At 41.2% G+C, this 20795-nt stretch overlaps 3 protein-coding genes across 5 annotated transcripts; 2 read left to right on the top strand and 1 right to left on the bottom strand.

Annotated features, from left to right (window-relative positions):
- The first annotated feature begins 935 nt into the window (after positions 1-935).
- pex11b (peroxisomal biogenesis factor 11 beta) lies at positions 936-5285 on the top strand. 2 transcript variants are annotated; one of them, XM_058047326.2, is made up of 6 exons: positions 936-1044; positions 1114-1222; positions 2012-2127; positions 2216-2417; positions 3263-3696; positions 3978-5284. In XM_058047326.2, exons 2-5 carry the CDS (start codon positions 1167-1169, stop codon positions 3675-3677), a joined length of 789 nt encoding a protein of 262 aa, XP_057903309.2. In that variant the 5' UTR covers positions 936-1044; positions 1114-1166; the 3' UTR covers positions 3678-3696; positions 3978-5284. The 2 variants fall into 2 exon arrangements, with proteins under 2 accessions (XP_057903309.2, XP_078648016.1); XM_078791890.1 differs by having other exon boundaries at positions 974-1044; positions 1096-1222; positions 3978-5285.
- On the bottom strand, positions 3698-12510 carry ilf2 (interleukin enhancer binding factor 2). Of its 2 annotated transcripts, XM_058047325.2 has the most exons (15): positions 12379-12510; positions 11907-11966; positions 9163-9205; positions 7614-7718; positions 7453-7530; positions 7224-7326; positions 6973-7038; positions 5840-5956; positions 5691-5769; positions 5523-5610; positions 4744-4805; positions 4560-4674; positions 4158-4248; positions 3920-4078; positions 3698-3843 (listed from the first exon to the last, which is right to left on the bottom strand). In XM_058047325.2, the coding sequence occupies exons 1-14, from the start codon at positions 12381-12383 to the stop codon at positions 3927-3929; spliced, it is 1164 nt and encodes a 387-aa protein (XP_057903308.1). In that variant the 5' UTR covers positions 12384-12510; the 3' UTR covers positions 3698-3843; positions 3920-3926. The 2 variants fall into 2 exon arrangements, with proteins under 2 accessions (XP_057903308.1, XP_057903307.2); XM_058047324.2 differs by lacking the exons at positions 3698-3843; positions 3920-4078; positions 4158-4248; ... (8 more) ...; positions 7614-7718; positions 9163-9205 and adding an exon at positions 9822-11315.
- Positions 12511-13604: 1094 nt separating this feature from the next.
- Positions 13605-15693, top strand: LOC131101798 (sclerostin domain-containing protein 1-like). Its single transcript, XM_058047153.2, has 2 exons — positions 13605-13820; positions 14918-15693. The coding sequence occupies exons 1-2, from the start codon at positions 13625-13627 to the stop codon at positions 15340-15342; spliced, it is 621 nt and encodes a 206-aa protein (XP_057903136.2). The 5' UTR covers positions 13605-13624; the 3' UTR covers positions 15343-15693.
- The last annotated feature ends 5102 nt before the right edge of the window (positions 15694-20795 follow it).

Below are 20795 nucleotides of genomic sequence, written 5' to 3'. Positions count from 1 at the left end.
CTTGTGCTCGAAATTATTCATATTTGGTCATTTCATTGTATTAGAAATGGATTTGCTTAATGATTATAATCGTTTTTAACATTTTCTTAAGTAAAATATGCACATTTCGTGGTTAAATACAATAATATAATGTTAAACATGTCTTCCATGTAAGCGTGACGTCATTATTATTGTTATTATATGTCATATTGCTCTTGCAATACTAGCTTCATCCTGAAATGGTGAGGGGGCGTGCGTGAGCCTAAAGGCTTCCGTTCGTATTCAATACACAACGCGAAATAATGATGGTGCATTCAAGTCGCCTGGGGAATAGCATATAGGACGAAGTTGAACATTAATAAAACGGCGCTTGGATTGAATTTTACCGATATCCACAAACGCAACGCGATGAATCTATATTTTACCCGTCAATTGCATCCATACACAGTGAATGAATAATCGATGTATCGATTATCGATTATTTTCCACACCCTTAATACACACACTACATTCACTGTATACATGCTACATTTAGCAGAAAGTCCAGTTAATACAATGGTCGCTTTAAATAAAATTATTATTTTTGTGATGATTCACTGTATAAGTACTGCTAATGTTGTCATTTGTGTTTATTATGCTAGTCCATATTTCATATGAACAGATCAACGTTGAAAATAAAACGTTAGTTGACTGTAGTTCACGCTTCTTACCACAGGTGGGCAGTAAAGACGTTGAAAAGCTGCGAACGGTCCCTTGTAAGTGTGTGAAGAAGATCCGATCCGGAAAAGAGTATAAAATAATATAAATCATTAAAATAATAACAATTATCATGATTATTTAATTATTATTATTAGAGAATTTGAATATTTATTAACATTATTAGTAGTAGTAATATCATTTGATATCTCTCCGACTCAACCGAACATGAAGTAAGTAAAGTGCCCAGTAGATGGCGTCATTAAACCAAACCGCCATTAAACCAAAAGAAAAAAGAAGAAGAATCGGAAAAGAAGAAGAAGAAGAAGGAGGAGGGCAGCGACATATTTAAGAAACCATGTAGTGTTTGTGAGTTCACGCACTTTGGAAACTAACGACTTACTCACTTGTTAACTTAAGCGTGTACGGTTTTAACAGTTAGACGACTTAAAGTTGACTTCGGCGACCATTTGTGTCAACGACCTGCCAGGATGGACTCATGGCTTCGCTTCAACTCGCAGAGTCAAGCCAAGGAGAGGGTCATTCGGTATTGTATACTCTCACGCTTAACATGTTTATTCCGCGATATCACATTACAATAATATATGTCCTACACGGTCGAGTTCAATAAAGAACGAATATGTTAACTATATTAGCTCTACCCATGCTAGCACCACTGCTACTGTTAGCAATACTCTACTACGAATACACTTTGAAAACACTTCCGTACTTGAATTACTCTTTTGAGTGCGGAAGTGCGTCGCTGTTGAGAAACATGGCAAAATGCAGTCAGTATAGTGTCAGTACCCGGATGTTGCACTCAGTAGTCGCCATATTGGTTACGTAGCGGAAATGGAGGGACTGACTTGAATCCATGGTCACTGAGGAACAACCTGTAGCGTTCCTAACCTTTGTACCCTCACAGAAAAAGTACACAGTCTGTGTTTTTCAAATGGACACTGTTAGTACACTGTGTACTTAGTTCCTGAAGGCACACGTTTCAATGGTGTAGTGCTGTCCCAAATCAGTACTTATCACCGTTCTTACTGCCATCTTTTTTTAATGGTGAATTGCCTCCATTGGAGTTAGTCCCTCCCCAAGATGGCGTCTATTGGCGGTGGTAAGTGTCAATCAATGTGCCGTTAAACTGCTTTTTGCCGTTTTTCGTCACTGTGAGCACACTTAAATACTTAAGTATTAAGTATATAAAGCCATAGTCATTCATTAAAGGTATGTTTATTGATAGGAGCATTATTAAAAGAAATGACGGTCATATTTATTCATTATGATATGAGTTTTTGTGATTGACAGGTGAGTGTTGTGCATTCATTCACAGGGCTGCTCAGTACGCCTGCACCCTGCTGGGCTACACGCTGCATAAAGGCGGAGCTGGAGCTCAGCTGAGCCAAACTGTCAGTCAACTGGAAGCACACCTGAGCCTGACAAGAAAACGTCAGTTCCCCCCCCCCCCCCCCAAACCTTTTATTTGCTCGTACCAACACAGAAGATGCTGACTCGGTGTGTCTTGTGTCCTACGTAGTTCTGCGCCTGGGGAACTCCATGGAGGCCGTGGAAGCCGCCAAGAGGGCCATCCACCTCTCGGACGGCGTGCTGAGGCTCTGCCTCACCATCAGCCATCTTAACCGAGCCATGTACTTCGCCTGCGACAACGTCCTCTGGGCGGGCAAGATGGGCCTCCTCCCCAAAGTGGACCAGCAGAAGTGGAGCCAGAGGTCTTTTAAGTGAGTACACACGTCTTTAAACGCGTCACATTTGTTCAACCCTCACCAAAGTGCGGCTTGGGGGCCATTTATGGACCTTGCGCTTTTTTTCGCGGGAGGGGGGGGACTGCACATTTTAGAAATCAATTTAAACCAAAATGGGACAAATGGAAAACCTTTTTTTATCTTCTTTTGAATACGCTTTTCAACATTAGAGCCCTCTTGACACGAAATAGCACCCCTATAGGTACCTTTACACTCAAGCATGTAAGATTACTGCCACCTAGTGACCCGTGTAGAATACTACATATTAATAATGAAATTTAATGCGTTTTCTGAATACGCTTTTCAACATCATTAGAGCCCTCTCGACATGAAATAGCACCCCTATAGGTACCTTTACACTCAAGCATGTAAGATTACTGCCACCTAGTGACCCGTGTAGAATACTACATATTAATAATGTAATTTAATGTGTTTTCTGAATACGCTTTTCAACATCATTAGAGCCCTCTCGACATGAAATAGCACCCCTATAGGTACCTTTACACTCAAACATGTTAGCTTTGGGTTCCTTGTTTTTTTTCTCAGCAGTCTATTGTCTCATTGATGTAAGATTACTGACCAGTGTAGAATACTACATGTCAATAATGTCTTTGAATGCATCTTCTGAATGCCTTCTTATTAGTATTTTACTTCATTTAGCCATTTTTGTACACTTAAATGCTTAATTTAGGATGATTGGCAGGTCCGTTTTGGTTCGTGCGTGGCAAGGAAAAGGAAAGCAACCAACATAACAGGAAGTTTATTAGATTTTTAGGATGTATTATGTGTGTACTTATTGAAGTATTCCGCTTGTGCCACAGGTACTACTTGTTTGCGCTGATCCTCAACCTGACCCGAGACGTGTACGAGCTCCATCTCCTGGTGGAGCGAGAAGCGCACAACAGAGCGGCCAAGTCTCCTCCCTCGCGTGACCCCAGCCCCACACTCATCGCCCCCGACCTGTCGTCCCCCTCCTCGCCCGCCGTGGCCGCCTCGCTGGCCCTGCCGTACCTGACGGCGTGGCTGCACAGACGGCTCCACCTGCTGGCCACGGTGCTGCACAGCAACCCTCCTTTGCTGCTGGACCTCCTGAAGAACACGTGCGACGTCTTCATCCCGTTGGACCGCCTGGGGATGTATCCCACCGGGAAAGGATTTGTGGGCGCCTGCGGCCTGGCGTCGTCCACCCTTTCAATCGTCACCATCCTCCACCCTTGGCTTAAACTCAAGCCGTGAAGACGCCGCAGCGAGCAAAGTAAGGAGAATTAATTAAAAACAAACTTTATTTAGAACACATCAAAATAACAAAAAGTGACAATGTAAGCAATCTTTTTTGTAACGCCGCACGTTTGTCTTGTGGGTGGGCGTGTCCAGGCGAGGACTCGGGTTTCGAACGTTTAAACTGTGAAAAGAGCAGAACTTTCAATGTTAAGACGAGCACCAAAGAGACTTAATCTTAAACCTTAATCCAAGCTCACCTTCACGTCAATCCTGGGTCTCCATGCTGTCGTCTTCTCCGTCTCCTCCCTCCTCCAGGGCTTCGTCCTCCTCTTCCTTCCTCTCCGGGGGCTTCTCGTAGGCCTTCTCTGACGGGGTGACGATGATGCCGTCCCACGTGGACATCTCGGTGGCCAGATCTGCAAAGAATTAACAAATCGCTCCATAAAAACCAGGAAGAGAACGTTGGCAATGGTTCCCCAGCGAGGAGTCTCTTACAGCTTGCGTCTCCTTCCAGGCCCAGGATCTTCCTGTAGCCCCCGTGGGACAGCACCCTCACCAGCGTCTGAGCTGTGAAACACACCATGTCCTGCAAAACACAACAAACACACACATGCTACGTTCAGGAAAGATGGATAGCTGGTCGGCAATGTTGCATTAATGAGATCAATACCACAGGAAGTAGAAAAGCTCCTTGCTAACATCAGAGTCTATATTATGTCTTATGAAGTCCACCATATTGGCTAAAAAGTAGTGTAAATGCGACTATAGGGGTGTTGTTTCATGTCTAGAGGGCTCTAATAAGACTACAAAGCAAATTTGTGTGATTGTTTTGATGTCAGTTTTCTACGCATATTCAAAATATTGCCATGACACTTCGAAGAGGTCGAAGAGGCTAACCTGCTGCTCCAGAGTCATGACGGTGTGCACTCGGTAGTTTCCGCTCTCGCACGGGTCGGTGATTCCCACCGAGCCGGGCAGGAAAAGGCCGGCAGCCAACATCTGCAGACAACGCCTTGGCAAAAGATTTCGATGTTAAACAAAGGACAACAAAAACGGCGGCGCCGTGCTAGCAGGAACTCACCTGTAGGCCACGTTTAGAGACAGAGGCTGGCGGGATGGATTATTCATGACGGCAGAGTGACCCTGCAACACACACACACACACACGCCAACACTTGCATCACTCATCATGTGACCGTCAGGTTATGATTACAAGTTGGTCCAAAATGGCCGACATCCTGTTTGTATGCCAACATAAGCTCTTGGGAATTTTTTTTGTGAAACATGACATAACAGAAGTCCACCATATTTGGTCATAAAACTAAAACTGATGGAAAATGAGAGTTTGGGGGTTTCAGGACCCCTCAAATGTCTCACTTTGCTTCTGTCAAACTGTGGTGAGTTTTCGTGCATGTTTAAGCTCCCCGAGGAAACGCACCGACTACTACTACTACTACAACTACTACTACCACTAATAACATTTCAATAGGACCTTGACTGCACCATTACTACAATAAATGACAGATTGTGCTTGACCTTATTTGTTGTACTAAGACATGGGCGGGCTACCGGTTTTCAACGTATACCGCAGTACCCAGGGCGGCCACTACGTGGAAATACTTTATCATGTCCCGTGTTATTCCCGGCCGTCAGAAATGTTGTCTTCAATGTGTTAAAAGCACAGGCATGTGTGCCGTGTTGTCACATGTTGGGTATAAATAGCGTCGGTGTTAGCAGCGAGTGGCGCCGGTACGGCGAACAAACGTCCGAGTTGCCAACAGTCACATGACCAGGTAAACTACCTGATAGCGAGCCATGCCTAGCTGTACATTAAGCATAAGAAAAAGACGTGTGGTCTCACCAGCAGGTCTAGGATCCAAGGTGTGAGGGGTTCAAAGCCAGGGAAGCGTAGCCTCAGGTCCTTCAGCAGGCGGATCAATACTTTCACCCTGAATACCAGGAAAATTTGGTCACATTGAGGAGTGGGTGTAATATAGTCTGGATAAAATGGAAGTGGGTTTTTGCTTACGTGGAATGAGAAGCATTTTCCTCGAACCAGCGGGCGTGGCGGATGGCAGCAAGGGCGCTCTGCAGCACCTTGATGTCCACTGCAGAGAAAACACCATCAGGTAGTTAGCATGATGCTATTGTAGCATTTCTTTCTGCATGTGCTCGTACAGTGTAGCTCGGGGTCCAGCTTGCGTAGGTTGGGTGGGACGGTGGTGATGAGGATCTTCACTGTTGCATCCGCTGAGCTGATCTCAAAGCCCGTCTCATTGGTCAGCATGGACAGCACTGACACACACAACATAGTCAGGTAACAAGTAGGACATTGTCAGAAGACATGCACAACATTTGGTGTACATGTCCAAACTACAAAAGCACTAAAGAGTCAAAATTCTCCCCCATATTGTAATTTTCACCATAAATATTAGTCCTTCATTTACCTATCTACATATTTACATTCCTTGACCATGAAAACATACCATGGGAGGGTGGGAGGGTCTCAATGACTTAAAGAATGCTAACATTAGCATGCTAACACCTCGCATGATAGTGGTATCAAGTTCCTATTCATGAAAATAATAAAAATGCAAGTATGTTCATGTTAGCATGGCAACACCTAGCATAATGTCTACTTGTGAAGATGGCCAAAAATGCTACAATGCCAATGTTAGCATGCTAACACCAAACATGATAGTGGTGTCTAAGATCAAGTTCCTATTCATGAAAATAATAAAAATGCAAGTATGTTCATGTTAGCATGGCAACACCTAGCATAATGTCTACTTGTGAAGATGGCCAAAAATGCTACAATGCCAATGTTAGCATGCTAACACCAAACATGATAGTGGTATCTAAGTTCAAGTTCCTATTCATGAAAATTGCAAAAATGCAAGTATACTCATGTTAGCATGGTAACACCTAGCATCATGGTCTACTTATGAAAATGGCCAAAAATGCTACAATGCCAATGTTAGCATGCTAACACCAAGCATGACAGTGGTGTCTGTTTAAGTTCCTATTCCTGAAAAATGCAACTATGCTCATGTTAGCATGGCAACACCTAGCATAATGGTCGACTTGTGAAAATGGCCAAAACGCTACAATGCCAATGTTAGCATGCTAACACCAAACATGATAGTGGTGTTTACATGAAAATACCCCTAAAGAAATGCTAGTATGCCAATATTAGCATGCCAACACAGATGCTAATCCCAATCAGAACTTTTAAGTGACTTTGAACGCAGATAAACGCAGATAACCTCCGTGCTACACTTTGTGCTAGGTCGTAGTCGTTGGGTGGGTACCTTCAGTGGGGTCCTGAGTGCGAAGAGTCTCCACTACTTTGTTTCCCAGAGCGGCGACGGCCTCCACTGAAACACAGCATCCTTTAAAAGTTAGTGTGTATTCCAAACATGGAAGTACATCATGTGTGAACTTTGTGTTGCCGCACAGGTTCTCCCTTCCCGATCAAAGATCAACTTTGATTGACACGTTCCTAAAATGCGTTTGTGGTTGGGAAGGCAGGCATGCGTCGCATCATACTGCTAAGACTCACACGTGGGAAGAATCTTGAGGATGACCACCAAGTCGGCAACGTTGTGTCCGGTCGTCATGGTGCCCTTCTTGTAGGAGCCCACCTGACGTACCTCCTCAATTTGCTGCCAATGCACATTTGATTATGAGTCAGTTGATTGACAGCTTGTCAAGAAATCACATATTCACGATTCAACATTCCCAACGAATGCGAGATATACGCCGAAGATATTGGCCGAAATCGGACTCACCACTTCAAAGGTGCCAGGCGCAACGATCAGGTTATCAATGACATTGTTGATCTTGGTCACCAGGGACAAGATGGAGGACTAAAAATGCAGAAGCAAGCCCATTAAAACCAGGTGCCGTCAAAGAAAGCGACAGAATATGACCAGCATGCATCTGTGCTGACCTGCTCTGAAGGCGTCGGGCTCAGGTCCTGATTTCTCTTCAGCAGACACTCGCTGAACAAACTCTCATCGGGTGCGGGCTTCACTCTGGGGAAGGCCATCTCACACTGAGGAGAACAACAGTCAGTTGATATCATGCCATTCACATTTTTAACTTACATTTTAAGAAATTTTTGTTTTTGTGTTACTACCCCAACCTTCCATAAGTGGGTCAAAAATGACCTGGTCAGGTTGTTTTCTTGAAATATCTTTGGAATGAATTTTTTTTATTATTTCATATTCCAGGTATTCCTCAAAAAACATGTTTTAGATATCATGCCATTCATATTTTTAACTTACCTTTGATACATTTTAAGAATTTTTTGTTTTTGCGTTACTACCCCAACCTTCCATAAGTGGGTCAAAAATGACCTGGTCAGGTTGTTTTCTTGAAATATCTTTGTAATTAATTTTTTCTATAATTTCATATTTAAGGTATTCCTCAAAAAAACTGTTTTTGATATCATGCCATTCACATTTTTAACTTACCCTTTATACATTTTAAGAATTTTTTGTTTTTGTGTTACTACCCCAACCTTCCATAAGTGGGTCAAAAATGACCTGGTCAGGTTGTTTTCTTGAAATATCTTTTAATTAATTTTTTGTATCATTTCATATTTAAGGTATTTCTCAAAAAACATGTTTTTGATATCATGCCATTCACATTTTTAACTTACCTTTAATATATATTTTAAGAAATTTTTGTTTTTGTGTTACTACCCCAACCTTCCATAAGTGGGTCAAAAATGACCTGGTCAGGTTGTTTTCTTGAAATATCTTTTAATTAATTTTTTCCATCATTTCATATTTAAGGTATTTCTCAAAAAACATGTTTTTGATATCATGCCATTCACATTTTTAACTTACATTTTAAGAAATTTTTGTTTTTGTGTTACTACCCCAACCTTCCATAAGTGGCTCAAAAATGACCTGCATGCATTTTCTATGGAATCCAATAGGAACCTTTTGATTCTTATCAACTTATCAATATAATACTAAATATCATACAAGTGATTATTCCTAACCAAAATGGCAAAATTGGCATAAAAAGGCATTGATTCTAGTATGGGTCATTTTTATGGAAGAGTGTAGGGTCCACAGTCACTCATGCATCTAAAGGGTTAAGAAAGCTGGATCCTATTGTGTTCAGTGTTTACATTTCAATAAATATTTGTTATCGTCATTTTTTCATGTAAATTGAGGGAGCAAGCAAAATCGGCCATCGGCTAAGTGTGATGGAAAAAAATCGGTATCGGCCCAAAAAAAAAAACATATCGGTCGATCCCTAGTAAAAACTAGGGATTTCATAAGAAAATTATATATTTCATAAGAAAACGAGGAAACTCTCAATGCACACCACCAAAGAATAATGTATGACTGATGTGGTCATTGTGTACTTTCTGCCATACATACAACATAAATACTTTATTTCTACTACATTTTGGCACCAGTTAGTGGAATCAACCTCACTGCACTACAACACACACACACACACACACACGTTTTACTCACCACATAAAAGTCGAATGGGATGTGTGGAACAAATGGGCGATACCTGAAAAAGGAACAAAATACCTTCTGTTATGATACAAACCATACTTGATACTTGACAACATACATACTTTTTACCAACACCTACATGTGTTTAACATTTTTTATACAATTTTTATACAGTGAGAATACATTCATATTGATAATTGTTTCACAACTAACAATGTCTTTGTAATATTTACACAACATGTCTCTGCATCAGATACATTTATTTTGAAATTCTTATTTCATGGTGCTTTTTTTTGGTCTTATACGGTGCAAAGTGTGCAGCAAAACTGTACTTTCAGGGTGACAAAATGTTGGTTATTTCAATAAAACTCCAAATTAAAAAAGGAAATGTATTTTTTTTTGTTTTGAACCAACACAAACATCAAACTAAACGGTGAATTTTGTGTATCTACACCCCTAAAGATTTGCACACACGGTGTATTGTTTGTATTTTTGATACTACATATAATTTAGTAAGTGCATTTTTTTGTTTACATTAGTGTTTTCAAACAGCATGTGCCCATTTTTCATTTTGTACAATAAAAAGGAACCCAAAGCTTCATAAAGGTTGCAGTTATTTATTTACAGCACCAAAACAAAAAAGCGGAATATATAAAGTATGGCAAAGTCACAGTACAAAAAAAATATTACTGCTTTAGTAATATAGTATTACTAAAGCAGTTTGTTCAAGGGTCAAGGAACTTTGTAACCACTCTTCTGACTCTGGTTCCCTCCGTCTCGTTGCAGTGGGTGAGGTTATGGTTGCACGGTGTGGAAGGCTGTGCTTCCCGGTCCCTTTGCAGGGCGCCCTGCACGGCGTCTTCGTCTACGGGTTCCTTCCTGGCCTCGCAGTAGTTGTGGAGAACAAAGCAAGCGTAAATAACAAACGGCAGATCTTTTAGGTTGATGTCCATGGCTCGTTTCAGGGCGGCAAATCTGGCTTTCAGTCGACCAAACGCACGCCGGATGACCGTGCGGGACCGACACAAACGCACCCCGAAGCTCCGCTCTTGGGGCGTGGAGCCGCCGTTTGAATACTCCTTGATCAGGTGAGGCATTAGCGGATAGGCCGAGTCGCCCACCAGAAATATGGGTATCGGGTCCTCGTCGTCCACGAGCCGCTTTCTCAAGGCTGGGATCTTGCCGTTTTTAAAAAAGGAGTTTATCTGCGAGTTGGCGAACACTTGCGCGTCGTGCGTACTGCCAGGCCATTTTATAACGACATCCATGAAGTAATATTTGTAGTCGCAGACGGCTTGCACATTTAGGGAATGTTTACCCTTTCTGTTGATGTACTCCGTGGCGTTGGAAGATGGCTGCCTGATTTCAATGTGAGTCCCGTCGATCGCTCCCAAACATTGCGGCATTCCGTGCGCTTGACAAAAACCCGAAACAAGCTCCTCTGCGTCGGGTTCGGTGAAAGGGAGCTTGATGTATTTTGGACCAAGATGGAGAGCAATGGCCTTGCAGGTTTGTCTTACTACAACGGATACGGACTGTCGGGACAGTCCGAAGGAGTTAGCGGTCTTTCCTAGACTTCCCTCGGCACCCAAATAATACAGCGTGCAAGCAACCTTTTTTAAAGGTCCGATCGCTTCTCTCATGTTGGTTGTTTGGCCTTCGATGTGAGGACGGAGTTCTTCACTCAGAGCCAAAAGAGAACCTCTGCACATTCGAAAACTGGCTCTCCAGTCATCGTCCGCCACGACGCCATCCACAAAGTTTTCCCACCAGCTGCTAGTTCTTCCGGGTCTCACCCAAAATCGTCTTCTGGTGACCCTTCTTGTCGGACGCCGCGGCGAGCTGGAAAGAATCTGACGCACGTGATTGTATAAGCGTCTCTGCTCCAAGCGTAGTTCATAGAGGGCGGCGAGGTTTTGTTGCAATATCGCCAACAGCGACAACTGCAGCACAAATAAAGCTCTGACGTCCGCCATTGCTGCCCCCCCCCTTGCTCTTCTGGTCACGTGACGATGACGGAGGTCGGGGGGAAGTGACGTTGTCGTATTGCCAGTCTACGCGGCAACTGCAAGCCGATGTTTTCCAGATTATCCCCACTCTGGAAGATGTTGTCAAAAAATACCGTTTCAGGTCACCGAGTACGCCGTTCCCGTGGCGATGAGAGGCTGAAACGACAAAATACTTTGCCGTTTTGACCTGGAATCATTTCCGCGTGGACAGGTCCTAAATGTCTCCTGTATGTATAGGAAGTGACACTAGCCGATGTTATTATAATGATGATTACTATGATATTATTATTCTTAAAATATAGTTGTGAATCAAGTCTGTTGCGTTTGCAGTGACACCCAGTGGCCAGTGTAGTACACTTCATCCATATATTGTATTACCTTAAACTGTATTTGTATTTTAGTTAATTATAATATTTATATAGTATTTTTATTTATTATTATTTATTTATTCGTTTTTGAAGGAGTCTGGTGGAGCGATGTAGCGACGAACGACTGTACTGCATTTTCGCTCAATTTCAAATCAATTTAATTCGGAAATTTCACCCAATAGCCCAGTATCCAGTATAACCCGTATAACTTTGTGACTGCTGGATAAAACTGGATCAATTGCGGGTGTTGTGGCTGAGTTTTAATTAAAAAAAAAAAGTTTAAAAAAAGTGCGATCTCAATTAGCAAATAAATAGCAATAGCAATTAGCAAATGTGCTATTAGCATATTAGCAAATAGCAGCCAAGTGATTCAACTCACCCCTGGACCAGTCCTCCACGGGACCCAAAGCGGCCTCCTCGACCCCTGCCGCGGTCCCCCCTGAGCAAGTAAAACCACAGAAATATGATAATAAAGTATATGAAATTACCGTAAGACATAAAACGTGTATTCATTCATTCATTCAAGCAGCGCTAGCAAGGTAACACAAAGGCTAACATATTAGCTTTAGCTCCAGCTTCACGTGGCTAATTGTTCAGTGTGAAGTGAAGTGTTCAAATAAAGGTCCGTGTTTATTATTTTCATTATGTCGAAAATAAATTAACAATATTTAACTGAAAATTTGAAATTGGCTTCAGGCTATGCTATGCTATGCTATGCTATGCTATGCTAGCCATCATACCGTCTCTGTAGCACTACGTTTGACGAGAACAATAGACGATTTCAAGAAAGAAAATCTTGCCCAGGACCGTTAAAAATGAACAACTATTCTAGGATACAATATCTAACTTACCTCATTGCGTACGACGTTTTGGTAATTAAAGAAAAAAATATCACAGGAGAATTAATCAGCGTCTCAAAGGTGCTGTTGCGGCTTCCTTCTATTCCTTGCTTCGGGGGGGACTTCCTGCTGCTTCTTGCTCTACTTCCGACATCGGAAAGTGAACTGCGGTGGAATCATTACTGCCACTGTCTGGTGGATTGTGGTAGTACACCATCCGCAATTACTTAAAACACGTAAAAAAATATGATAGAAGTAATACAATCTATTAGATTTTTTGACCAGAAAGTAATTTTAATGGATTATGTCTTTTATTGCAGATATTTTAACATTTAACAGCCTTCTTAGTTTCTCACATCCAACTAAAAAGGAGGCAAAACAGGCATTTTTCCTCATTTGTGTAAATAAAATAATTGCCGTAAGTGCTATATCAATAAAAATAACTCATTCATTATTGTTTGTGTATTTTGCAACATAGAGAGGCTGATGAAAGTTATCTTCTGCATCACACATCAACAGCCTGTGCTGACGCATCTTTCATCGACGGTGATAGTGGATGAGTGAAGTTTAGTGTAGAATTGAACCCCACTGTGGTGCTAAGACAGAAGTCAAAAATAATAAAATAAATAACAATTTGGAGTCGGCAATTAACCTAGCATGTTTTTGGAATGTGGGAGGAAACTCGTAGTACCAGGAGAAAACCCACACATGCACGGGGAGACCATGCAAACTCCACACGGAGATGGCCGAGGGTGGAATTGAACCCTGGTCTCCTAGCTGTGAGGTCTGCGCGCTAACCACTCGACCGCCGAGTGCCCGATTCAGGAAACAACTCATTTCAAATGACATTGGGACACAAAAATAGAAACAAGGAACATTTCAATTTATTTTGGGGGTTTTGTGACCCCCCAAATTGTAGAAAAAAGTACAATTATATTGTAAAATGAATCTTTCTGTGAAGTCCAATTGCTACAGTTGCTCTTGTGAGACATGTTTTGGTAAATTCCTTTAGTGTGATAGTTTGATACCCAGTGGAAACTTGGTTATGGACAGCCCCGTCTTTGTTATTGTTAGCGGATGCGTCTTTGTAAGACATAAAAGTACACGCCTCTGTGTGATGGCCTGCCGTGGGTGTGCCTTATTCATTCATAGAGCGTGGGGGGGTGGGGGGGGGGTTATATATATATAAAGTCATCTTACCAGCAGCGTGTCAGAGGAAGTTCTCACATTGTCAGTAACGTCACCTCTCACATCAGTCATGACCCGCCCCACCAGCAGATTGCATCTCCTGGCGCTCCTGGTGTTCCTGAGCGAGAGCTGCACCGCCGTCTCCAATGACGCCACAGAGTCACTCAGCGCTCCCCTGGTCCACATCGTCCAGGAAGAAGGAACTGGTGAAACTGGGAACCAGGCCAGGAATGGTGGAAAACAGCAGTCTGGACCCTTGAACAATGGTGAGTCCAAAGCATCGTTCAACACACGTTGGTTACTATAAGCAATGCGGCGCTATTAAAATGACATAATTTTTCCTAATAATATTACAAGTTTATTATCCAAACTTTTAGTTTCAACTTTCTTCTGGTAAATGTTCTTCTACTGCCATATTTTGATTTTATTCTTGCAACTTTTTCAACAACATTACAATTTAATTTGTTTTTTTTGTTTGTCATTATTATCTGACCTTTTAAAAATATTTTTTTCTTTTAAATTTATTTAAATAATATTGCTCATAATAATGAAATTTTATTCCTGTTTTTATTCCTGTAATTACAACTTTTTGTCTTAATATTTTGACTTTATTCTTGTAATTATTGGAATTTTTGTATAATAATTATTATTGTACAGAAAAATGCAATTATTGGGAAAAATAAAACTGTCCTGAATTTTTTTAGGACATTTTCAGAACAGGAATTTTTTTTAATATTTGCGTTCCAGTTCATGCCCGTAGACACTATTAAAAAGGGGGTAGTGTATTTTTTATTTTTTTTTAGAGTTGGGACACTATGGACAGATTCCAGTCAGATACTTCATACTTCAAGCAGGATCAAAACTAGCAAACTTGCGTCAGTGCTGCTTTCTAAAATGGTGCATTCAGGTGCATCACATAATTCCTATCTATCTATCCATCCATCCATCCATCCATGCTAAGCTAATCTAAGCTAATTATCGGTACCAAAAATTATCGACGAAATATCAGCATAAAAATGCGATATCGGTTGATATCGGTATCAGATTGATCATGAAAACTGATATAAACAAATGCTGTCTACAACACATTTGTGTTCATTCCACCACAGGAGATATGTCATGTGACACACATCGGTATTGGCTGATATCGGTAATGGCTGATATCGGTATCAGTAATTGAGAGCCGGACAATATTGGTTAATCGTTTTTTTTGTCAATAAAGCCAATATCGGACAGCCCTAACTAAGACAATACAAAAACCACCACGGGTTGCAAATGGCCCCCGGGCCACACTTTAGACACCAACTTCAGCTATTGTTTATTTTGAAAATCAAATCCTAAATATGTGTTTTTCCCGCCGCAGGCCCCGACCAGAGCCAGGTAGGCTGCAGGGAGCTGAGGTCCACCAAGTACATATCAGACGGCCAGTGCACCAGCATCAACCCCATCAAGGAACTGGTTTGCGCTGGGGAGTGTCTGCCGGCTCACCTGCTTCCCAACTGGATCGGTGGCGGCTACACCGGAAGGTACTGGAGCCGCAGAGAAGCCCAACAATGGCGCTGTGTCATTGACCGAACCCGAACTCAACGCATCTGGCTCCAGTGTCAGGACGGCAGCACCAGGACCTACAAGATAACCGTGGTGACCTCCTGCAAGTGCAAACGCTACACCAGAGACCTGAATGACTCGGGACACAAGGAGGCTTTGGTCCAAGGTGGCAAACAGAAGAGAAAACACAGGAGGGACCAAATCCCGGAGGAGAACCCTGGGAGTACATCAGACAACTAAAAGCCACGCGGTTTCATAGGAAAACCTCCTGACTGCCACCCGTGTCGCCATCTTTAAAATGGACTGTATATAACACATAAGTTGACGTAAATATTATTCCGCTAGACGACTAGCATTGTTGTATGTTAGCTAAATAAGCTACTCAGTACTAAAAGTTTAATAAAGTTATTGGATCTAGAGTAATATCGTTAAGCAAAAAAGTGTAAAAATAAAAAAAATGGAGTGCATGCAAGCGTATTTGGTAATGGCAATGGTAATATTTCATTTGAACATGCATCATTGAATGCATCCCATAATCAGTTCCCAGTTCCACATGTCCGAAAGGAGTAGGAAGAAGCAAAGCTTATTAAATCCCACATTACATTTGTTCACTTCCTGCTTTCCTGATATAGTATAAGTTGGTTTTTTTTGTTTGTTTTGTTTTTTTGTTTTGTTTTAAATTTAAAAATTTTAAATTTTTAAATTTGAAAAATTTTAAATGTTTAAATGTTAAAATGTTAATTGTGTAAAATGTAAAATTTTTAATTTTTATTTTTAATACTATTTTTATTTTTATTTATTTTTATTTGTACCCCGGTTTCCTCCCACATTCTAAAAACATGCTATGTTAATTGGTAATATATTAATTATATATTATATTTGATATTATATTATATATTATAATAATTTGAACATCCATCAGATTACAATTGAATGCATCCCATAATCAGTTCCCAGTTCCACATGTCCAAAAGGAGTAGGAAGAAGCAAAGCTTATTAAATCCTACCCCTCCATCTGGTACTTTTACAATCAGTAACTGTTACATTTGTTCACTTCCTGCTTTCCTAATATAGTATAAGTTGTTTTTTTTGTTTGTTTAGTTTTTTTGTTTTGTTTTAAATTTAAAAATTTTAAATTTTTAAATTTGAAAAATTTTAAATTTTTAAATGTTAAAATTTTTAAATTTTATTTTTACTACGATTTTTATTTTTATTTATTTTTATTTGTACCCCGGTTTCCTCCCACATTCTAAAAACATGCTATGTTAATTGGTAATGGTAATGGTTTAATTTCATTTGAACATGCATCAGATTACAATTGAATGCATCCCATAATCAGTTCCCAGTTCCACATGTCCAAAAGGAGTAGGAAGAAGCAAAGCTTATTAAATCCTAACCCTCCATCTGGTACTTTTACAATCACTAACTGTTACATTTGTTCACTTCCTGCTTTCCTAGGCCGAGGTTGGAAATGTCCACTTTTGCGGAGTTATGTTTTGTTCCGAGGGCTGTACGGCGGACGAGTGATTAGCGCGCAGCTAGTAGATATGAGTTCAATTCCACCCTCCGCCATCTCTGTGTGGAGTTTGCATGTTCTCCCCGTACATGCATGGGTTTTCTCCCACATTCCAAAAACATGCTAGGTTAATTAGCCACTCCTAATTGTCCATAGGTATGAATGTGAGTGTGAATGGTTGTTTGTCTATATGTGCCCTGTGATTGGCTGGCCACCAGTCCAGAGTGGACCCCGCCTCTCGCCCGAACACAGCTGGGATAGGCTCCAGCACCCCCTTGTGATGATAAGCGGTAGAAAATAAATGAATGTTTTGTTTTGCTGCTGTCCAAAAGTCTTAAAAAGGAGACTGGACTTTTGGTTGTGATGCTAATGCTAATGCTAATGTAGTTGCATGTCTTATAGCTGGAAAAATAAAGAGTTGAATAAAAAACGGCCACTGTGCATATTCTTTGGGACATACTGTAACGCTGCAGGCATCAACGGGATCACGCTCACAAAAGAGGCATTCGTCTCCGGATGAAGGCTCTTTTCACCACGTCGTACTTTTATTGTGAAGGGAAATAAATTCACCTTCAGGGTCGTGGAGTTGCTTGTTGCAGCTGCGGCAACATGTTGACATGCTTCATTGTCTCAAGTAGACGCTCCTTTTTCTCACCGTCAATAGAATCACCTGCGCTGGATGACAACAGGATGTTTCCAGAGGAGAAAAAATAAAAAAACAGTGTGCTGTTTTTGTCGGGAATGTTCTATAACAGGGGTTCCCAAACTTTACCAACTCAGGACCCATTTGAAAATCTAAAAAATGTCCACCGCCCACCTTTTGTCCTATAAATAGTACATAGACGAAATGCTGTGTTCTCAGAGCACTTTACTTATTATTATTATTTGTTGTTGTTATTATTATTTTTTTTAGTATAAAGATTCAGGATTGAAATGAAAGCAGGGGGATAAAGGAAGCCCAAACTTTTAATCTAATAACACTCAATAGGTTATTACTTAGGCCTATTAATGTTTTTCTTTTATCGTGCAATAAATATTTTACAATAAAAATAATTTTAAAAATAATATTTGCAAAAAAAAATCATATTTTTTCTTATGGCACACCTGCAATACCGCCACAGCCCACCAGGGGGCCGCGGCCCACACTTTGGGAAGCTAGGTAGGTAAGTAGGTAGCTAGGTAGGTAGGTAGCTAGCTAGCTAGATAGTTAGGTACGTAGGTAGGTAGGGAAGTAGATAGCTAGGTAGGTAGGTAGGTAGGTAGGTAAGTACGTAGGTAGCTAGCTAGCTAGCTAGGTAGTTAGGTAGGTAGGTAGCTAGCTAGCTAGCTAGAAAGGTAAGTAAGTAGGTAGCTAGGTAGGTAAGTAGGTAGGTAGCTAGCTAGCTCGTTAGGTACGTAGCTAGGTAGGTAAGTAGGTAGCTAGGTAGGTAGCTAGCTAGCTACATAGGTAGGTAGGTAGGTAGGTAAGTAGGTAGGTAGCTAGCTAGCTAGATAGGTAGTTAGGTACGTAGCTAGGTAGGTAGCTAGGTAGGTCAGTAGGTAGCTAGCTAGCTAGCTAGATAGTAGTTAGGTAGGTAGGTAAGTAGGTAGGTAGCTAGCTAGCTCGTTAGGTACGTAGCTAGGTAGGTAAGTAGGTAGCTAGGTAGGTAGCTAGCTAGCTAGCTAGCTACATAGGTAGGTAGGTAGGTAGGTAGGTAAGTAGGTAGGTAGCTAGCTAGCTAGATAGGTAGTTAGGTACGTAGCTAGGTAGGTAGCTAGGTAGGTAAGTAGGTAGCTAGCTAGCTAGCTAGATAGGTAGTTAGGTAGGTAAGTAGGTAGGTAGCTAGCTAGCTCGTTAGGTACGTAGCTAGGTAGGTAAGTAGGTAGCTAGGTAGGTAGCTAGCTAGCTAGCTAGCTACATAGGTAGGTAGGTAAGTAGGTAGGTAGCTAGCTAGGTAGTTAGGTACGTAGCTAGGTAGGTAGCTAGGTAGGTCAGTAGGTAGCTAGCTAGCTAGCTAGATAGGTAGTTAGGTACGTAGCTAGGTGGGTAGCTAGGTAGGTCAGTAGGTAGCTAGCTAGCTAGCTAGATAGGTAGTTAGGTACGTAGCTAGGTAGGTAGCTAGGTAGGTCAGTAGGTAGCTAGCTAGCTAGCTAGATAGGTAGTTAGGTACGTAGCTAGGTAGGTAGCTAGGTAGGTCAGTAGGTAGATAGGTAGGTAGGTAGCTAGCTCGATAAGTAGGTAGGTAGGTAGTTAGCTAGGTAGCTAGATAGATAGCAAATAGCAAATACAGTAGAGCAAAACCATAATAGCAAAACAAGCAAAATATAATGCAAAAACCTCCATCTTGTGCTATTGTGCAAGAGATGTTGTACAGCATATACTACATGTACATATTGATATAGTTTGGGGGAAAAGTTATTATTGTTATTATAGGAATAACAAAATATGGGACTAAAGTCATATAGTTATAAAAGTAAATAAAATATAAAACTGGAAAAATGTCAAAATACTAGCATAGTACAAGTGGGCTCAAACAGTGGACGGTGGATCTGCAGCCCAGTGTGCCACTAAGTAAGAAAGGAAGGACCAACCAGAATCCATACACTTGGTAATACTTCACAGGGTAATACACAGGGTAATACACAAGGTAATACATCATACTGTGTCTTTTCGGTATTCAGTGCATCAAAGACACGATGGAAGCCACATGAAAAAGCCGTGTACGTTGCACTTCATCAAACAAACTACACGCCAGAGTACTGTTGACTCTGCCAAAGGCGTGTTTTGTTGCGTGTGCTGTGAATGATGATGTCTTTTTACATGTCTAGTGCAGACAACAGCCTGAAATAATGAAAGAGGAAGTGCTGGAGCTCTTTGGTACAGACGCACCTGGTACACGCCAGCCACAACCATGAGAACCCTCAGCAGACAAAGACTTGCTTTACGCTCATAAAGGACTCTCAGGCCCCCCCGTCTGCCCCCCCACAGATATTGTGCTTATATTTGTGCTGCAGCATAATGACTGATTGGAAGGTGGTAGTTTAATAGAATACACACAAGGACGGAAAACACTTCAACATTTACATTCCTTCTATGCCGCTTAATCCTCACCATGGTCACGGGGGTATATAAATGTACCAGGCACCAAGTGTACCAAATGTACCATGTACCTAATGTACCAAATGTACCAGACACCAAATGTATAATGTACCAAATGTACCAGGCACCAAATGTACCAGCCACCAAATGTATCATGTACTAAATGTACCATGTACCAAATATACCAGGCACCTAATGTACCAAATGTACCAGGCACCAAATGTATCATGTACTAAATGTACCATGTACCAAATATACCAGGCACCTAATGTACCAAATGTACCAGGCACCAAATGTATCATGTACCAAATGTACCATGTACCAGGCACCAAATGTATCATGTACCAAATGTACCATGTACCTTATGTACCATGTACCTAATGTAGCATATACCAGGCACCAAATGTATCATGGTCCAAATGTACCATGTACCTTATGTATCATGTACCTTATGTATCATGTACCTAATGTAGCATATACCAGGCACCAAATGTATCATGTACCAAATGTACCATGTACCAGGCACCAAATATATCATGTACCAAATGTACCATGTACCTAATGTACCAGGCACCAAATGTATCATGTACCAAATGTACCATGTACCTAATGTACCAAATGTACCAGGCACCAAATGTACCATGTACCAGGCACCAAATGTATCATGTACCAAATGTACCATGTACCTAATGTAGCATATACCAGGCACCAAATGTAACATGTACCAAATGTAACATGTACCAAATGTACCAAATGTATCATGTACCAAATGTACCATGTACCTAATGTAGCATATACCAGGCACCAAATGTAACATGTACCAAATGTAACATGTACCAAATGTACCAAATGTATCATGTACCAAATGTACCATGTACCAGGCACCAAATATATCATGTACCAAATGTACCATGTACCTAATGTACCAGGCACCAAACGTATCATGTACCAAATGTACCATGTACCTAATGTACCAAATGTACCAGGCACCAAATGTACCATGTACCAGGCACCAAATGTATCATGTACCAAATGTACCATGTACCTAATGTAGCATATACCAGGCACCAAATGTAACATGTACCAAATGTAACATGT

Source organism: Doryrhamphus excisus, linkage group LG7 (assembly GCF_037039965.1).
Source record: "Doryrhamphus excisus strain RoL-2023G ecotype Guam linkage group LG7, RoL_Dexc_Guam_v1.1, whole genome shotgun sequence".
In the NCBI taxonomy this organism is placed as follows: Eukaryota; Metazoa; Chordata; class Actinopteri; order Syngnathiformes; family Syngnathidae; genus Doryrhamphus; species Doryrhamphus excisus.
Note: the sequence above shows the minus strand (reverse complement) of the source record. Positions and strands in the feature narration are given on the sequence as shown.

Coding starts and splice junctions, on each gene's coding strand:
- pex11b (XM_078791890.1), top strand. CDS start 1,167: ATGGACTCATGGCTTCGCTTCAACTCGCAGAGTCAAGCCAAGGAGAGG. Junction 2,128..2,215: donor CCTGAGCCTGACAAGAAAAC/GTCAGTTCCCCC, acceptor TGTCCTACGTAG/TTCTGCGCCTGGGGAACTCC. Junction 2,418..3,262: donor TGGAGCCAGAGGTCTTTTAA/GTGAGTACACAC, acceptor CTTGTGCCACAG/GTACTACTTGTTTGCGCTGA.
- ilf2 (XM_058047324.2), bottom strand. CDS start 11,126: ATGGCGGACGTCAGAGCTTTATTTGTGCTGCAGTTGTCGCTGTTGGCG.
- LOC131101798 (XM_058047153.2), top strand. CDS start 13,625: ATGACCCGCCCCACCAGCAGATTGCATCTCCTGGCGCTCCTGGTGTTC. Junction 13,821..14,917: donor GTCTGGACCCTTGAACAATG/GTGAGTCCAAAG, acceptor TTCCCGCCGCAG/GCCCCGACCAGAGCCAGGTA.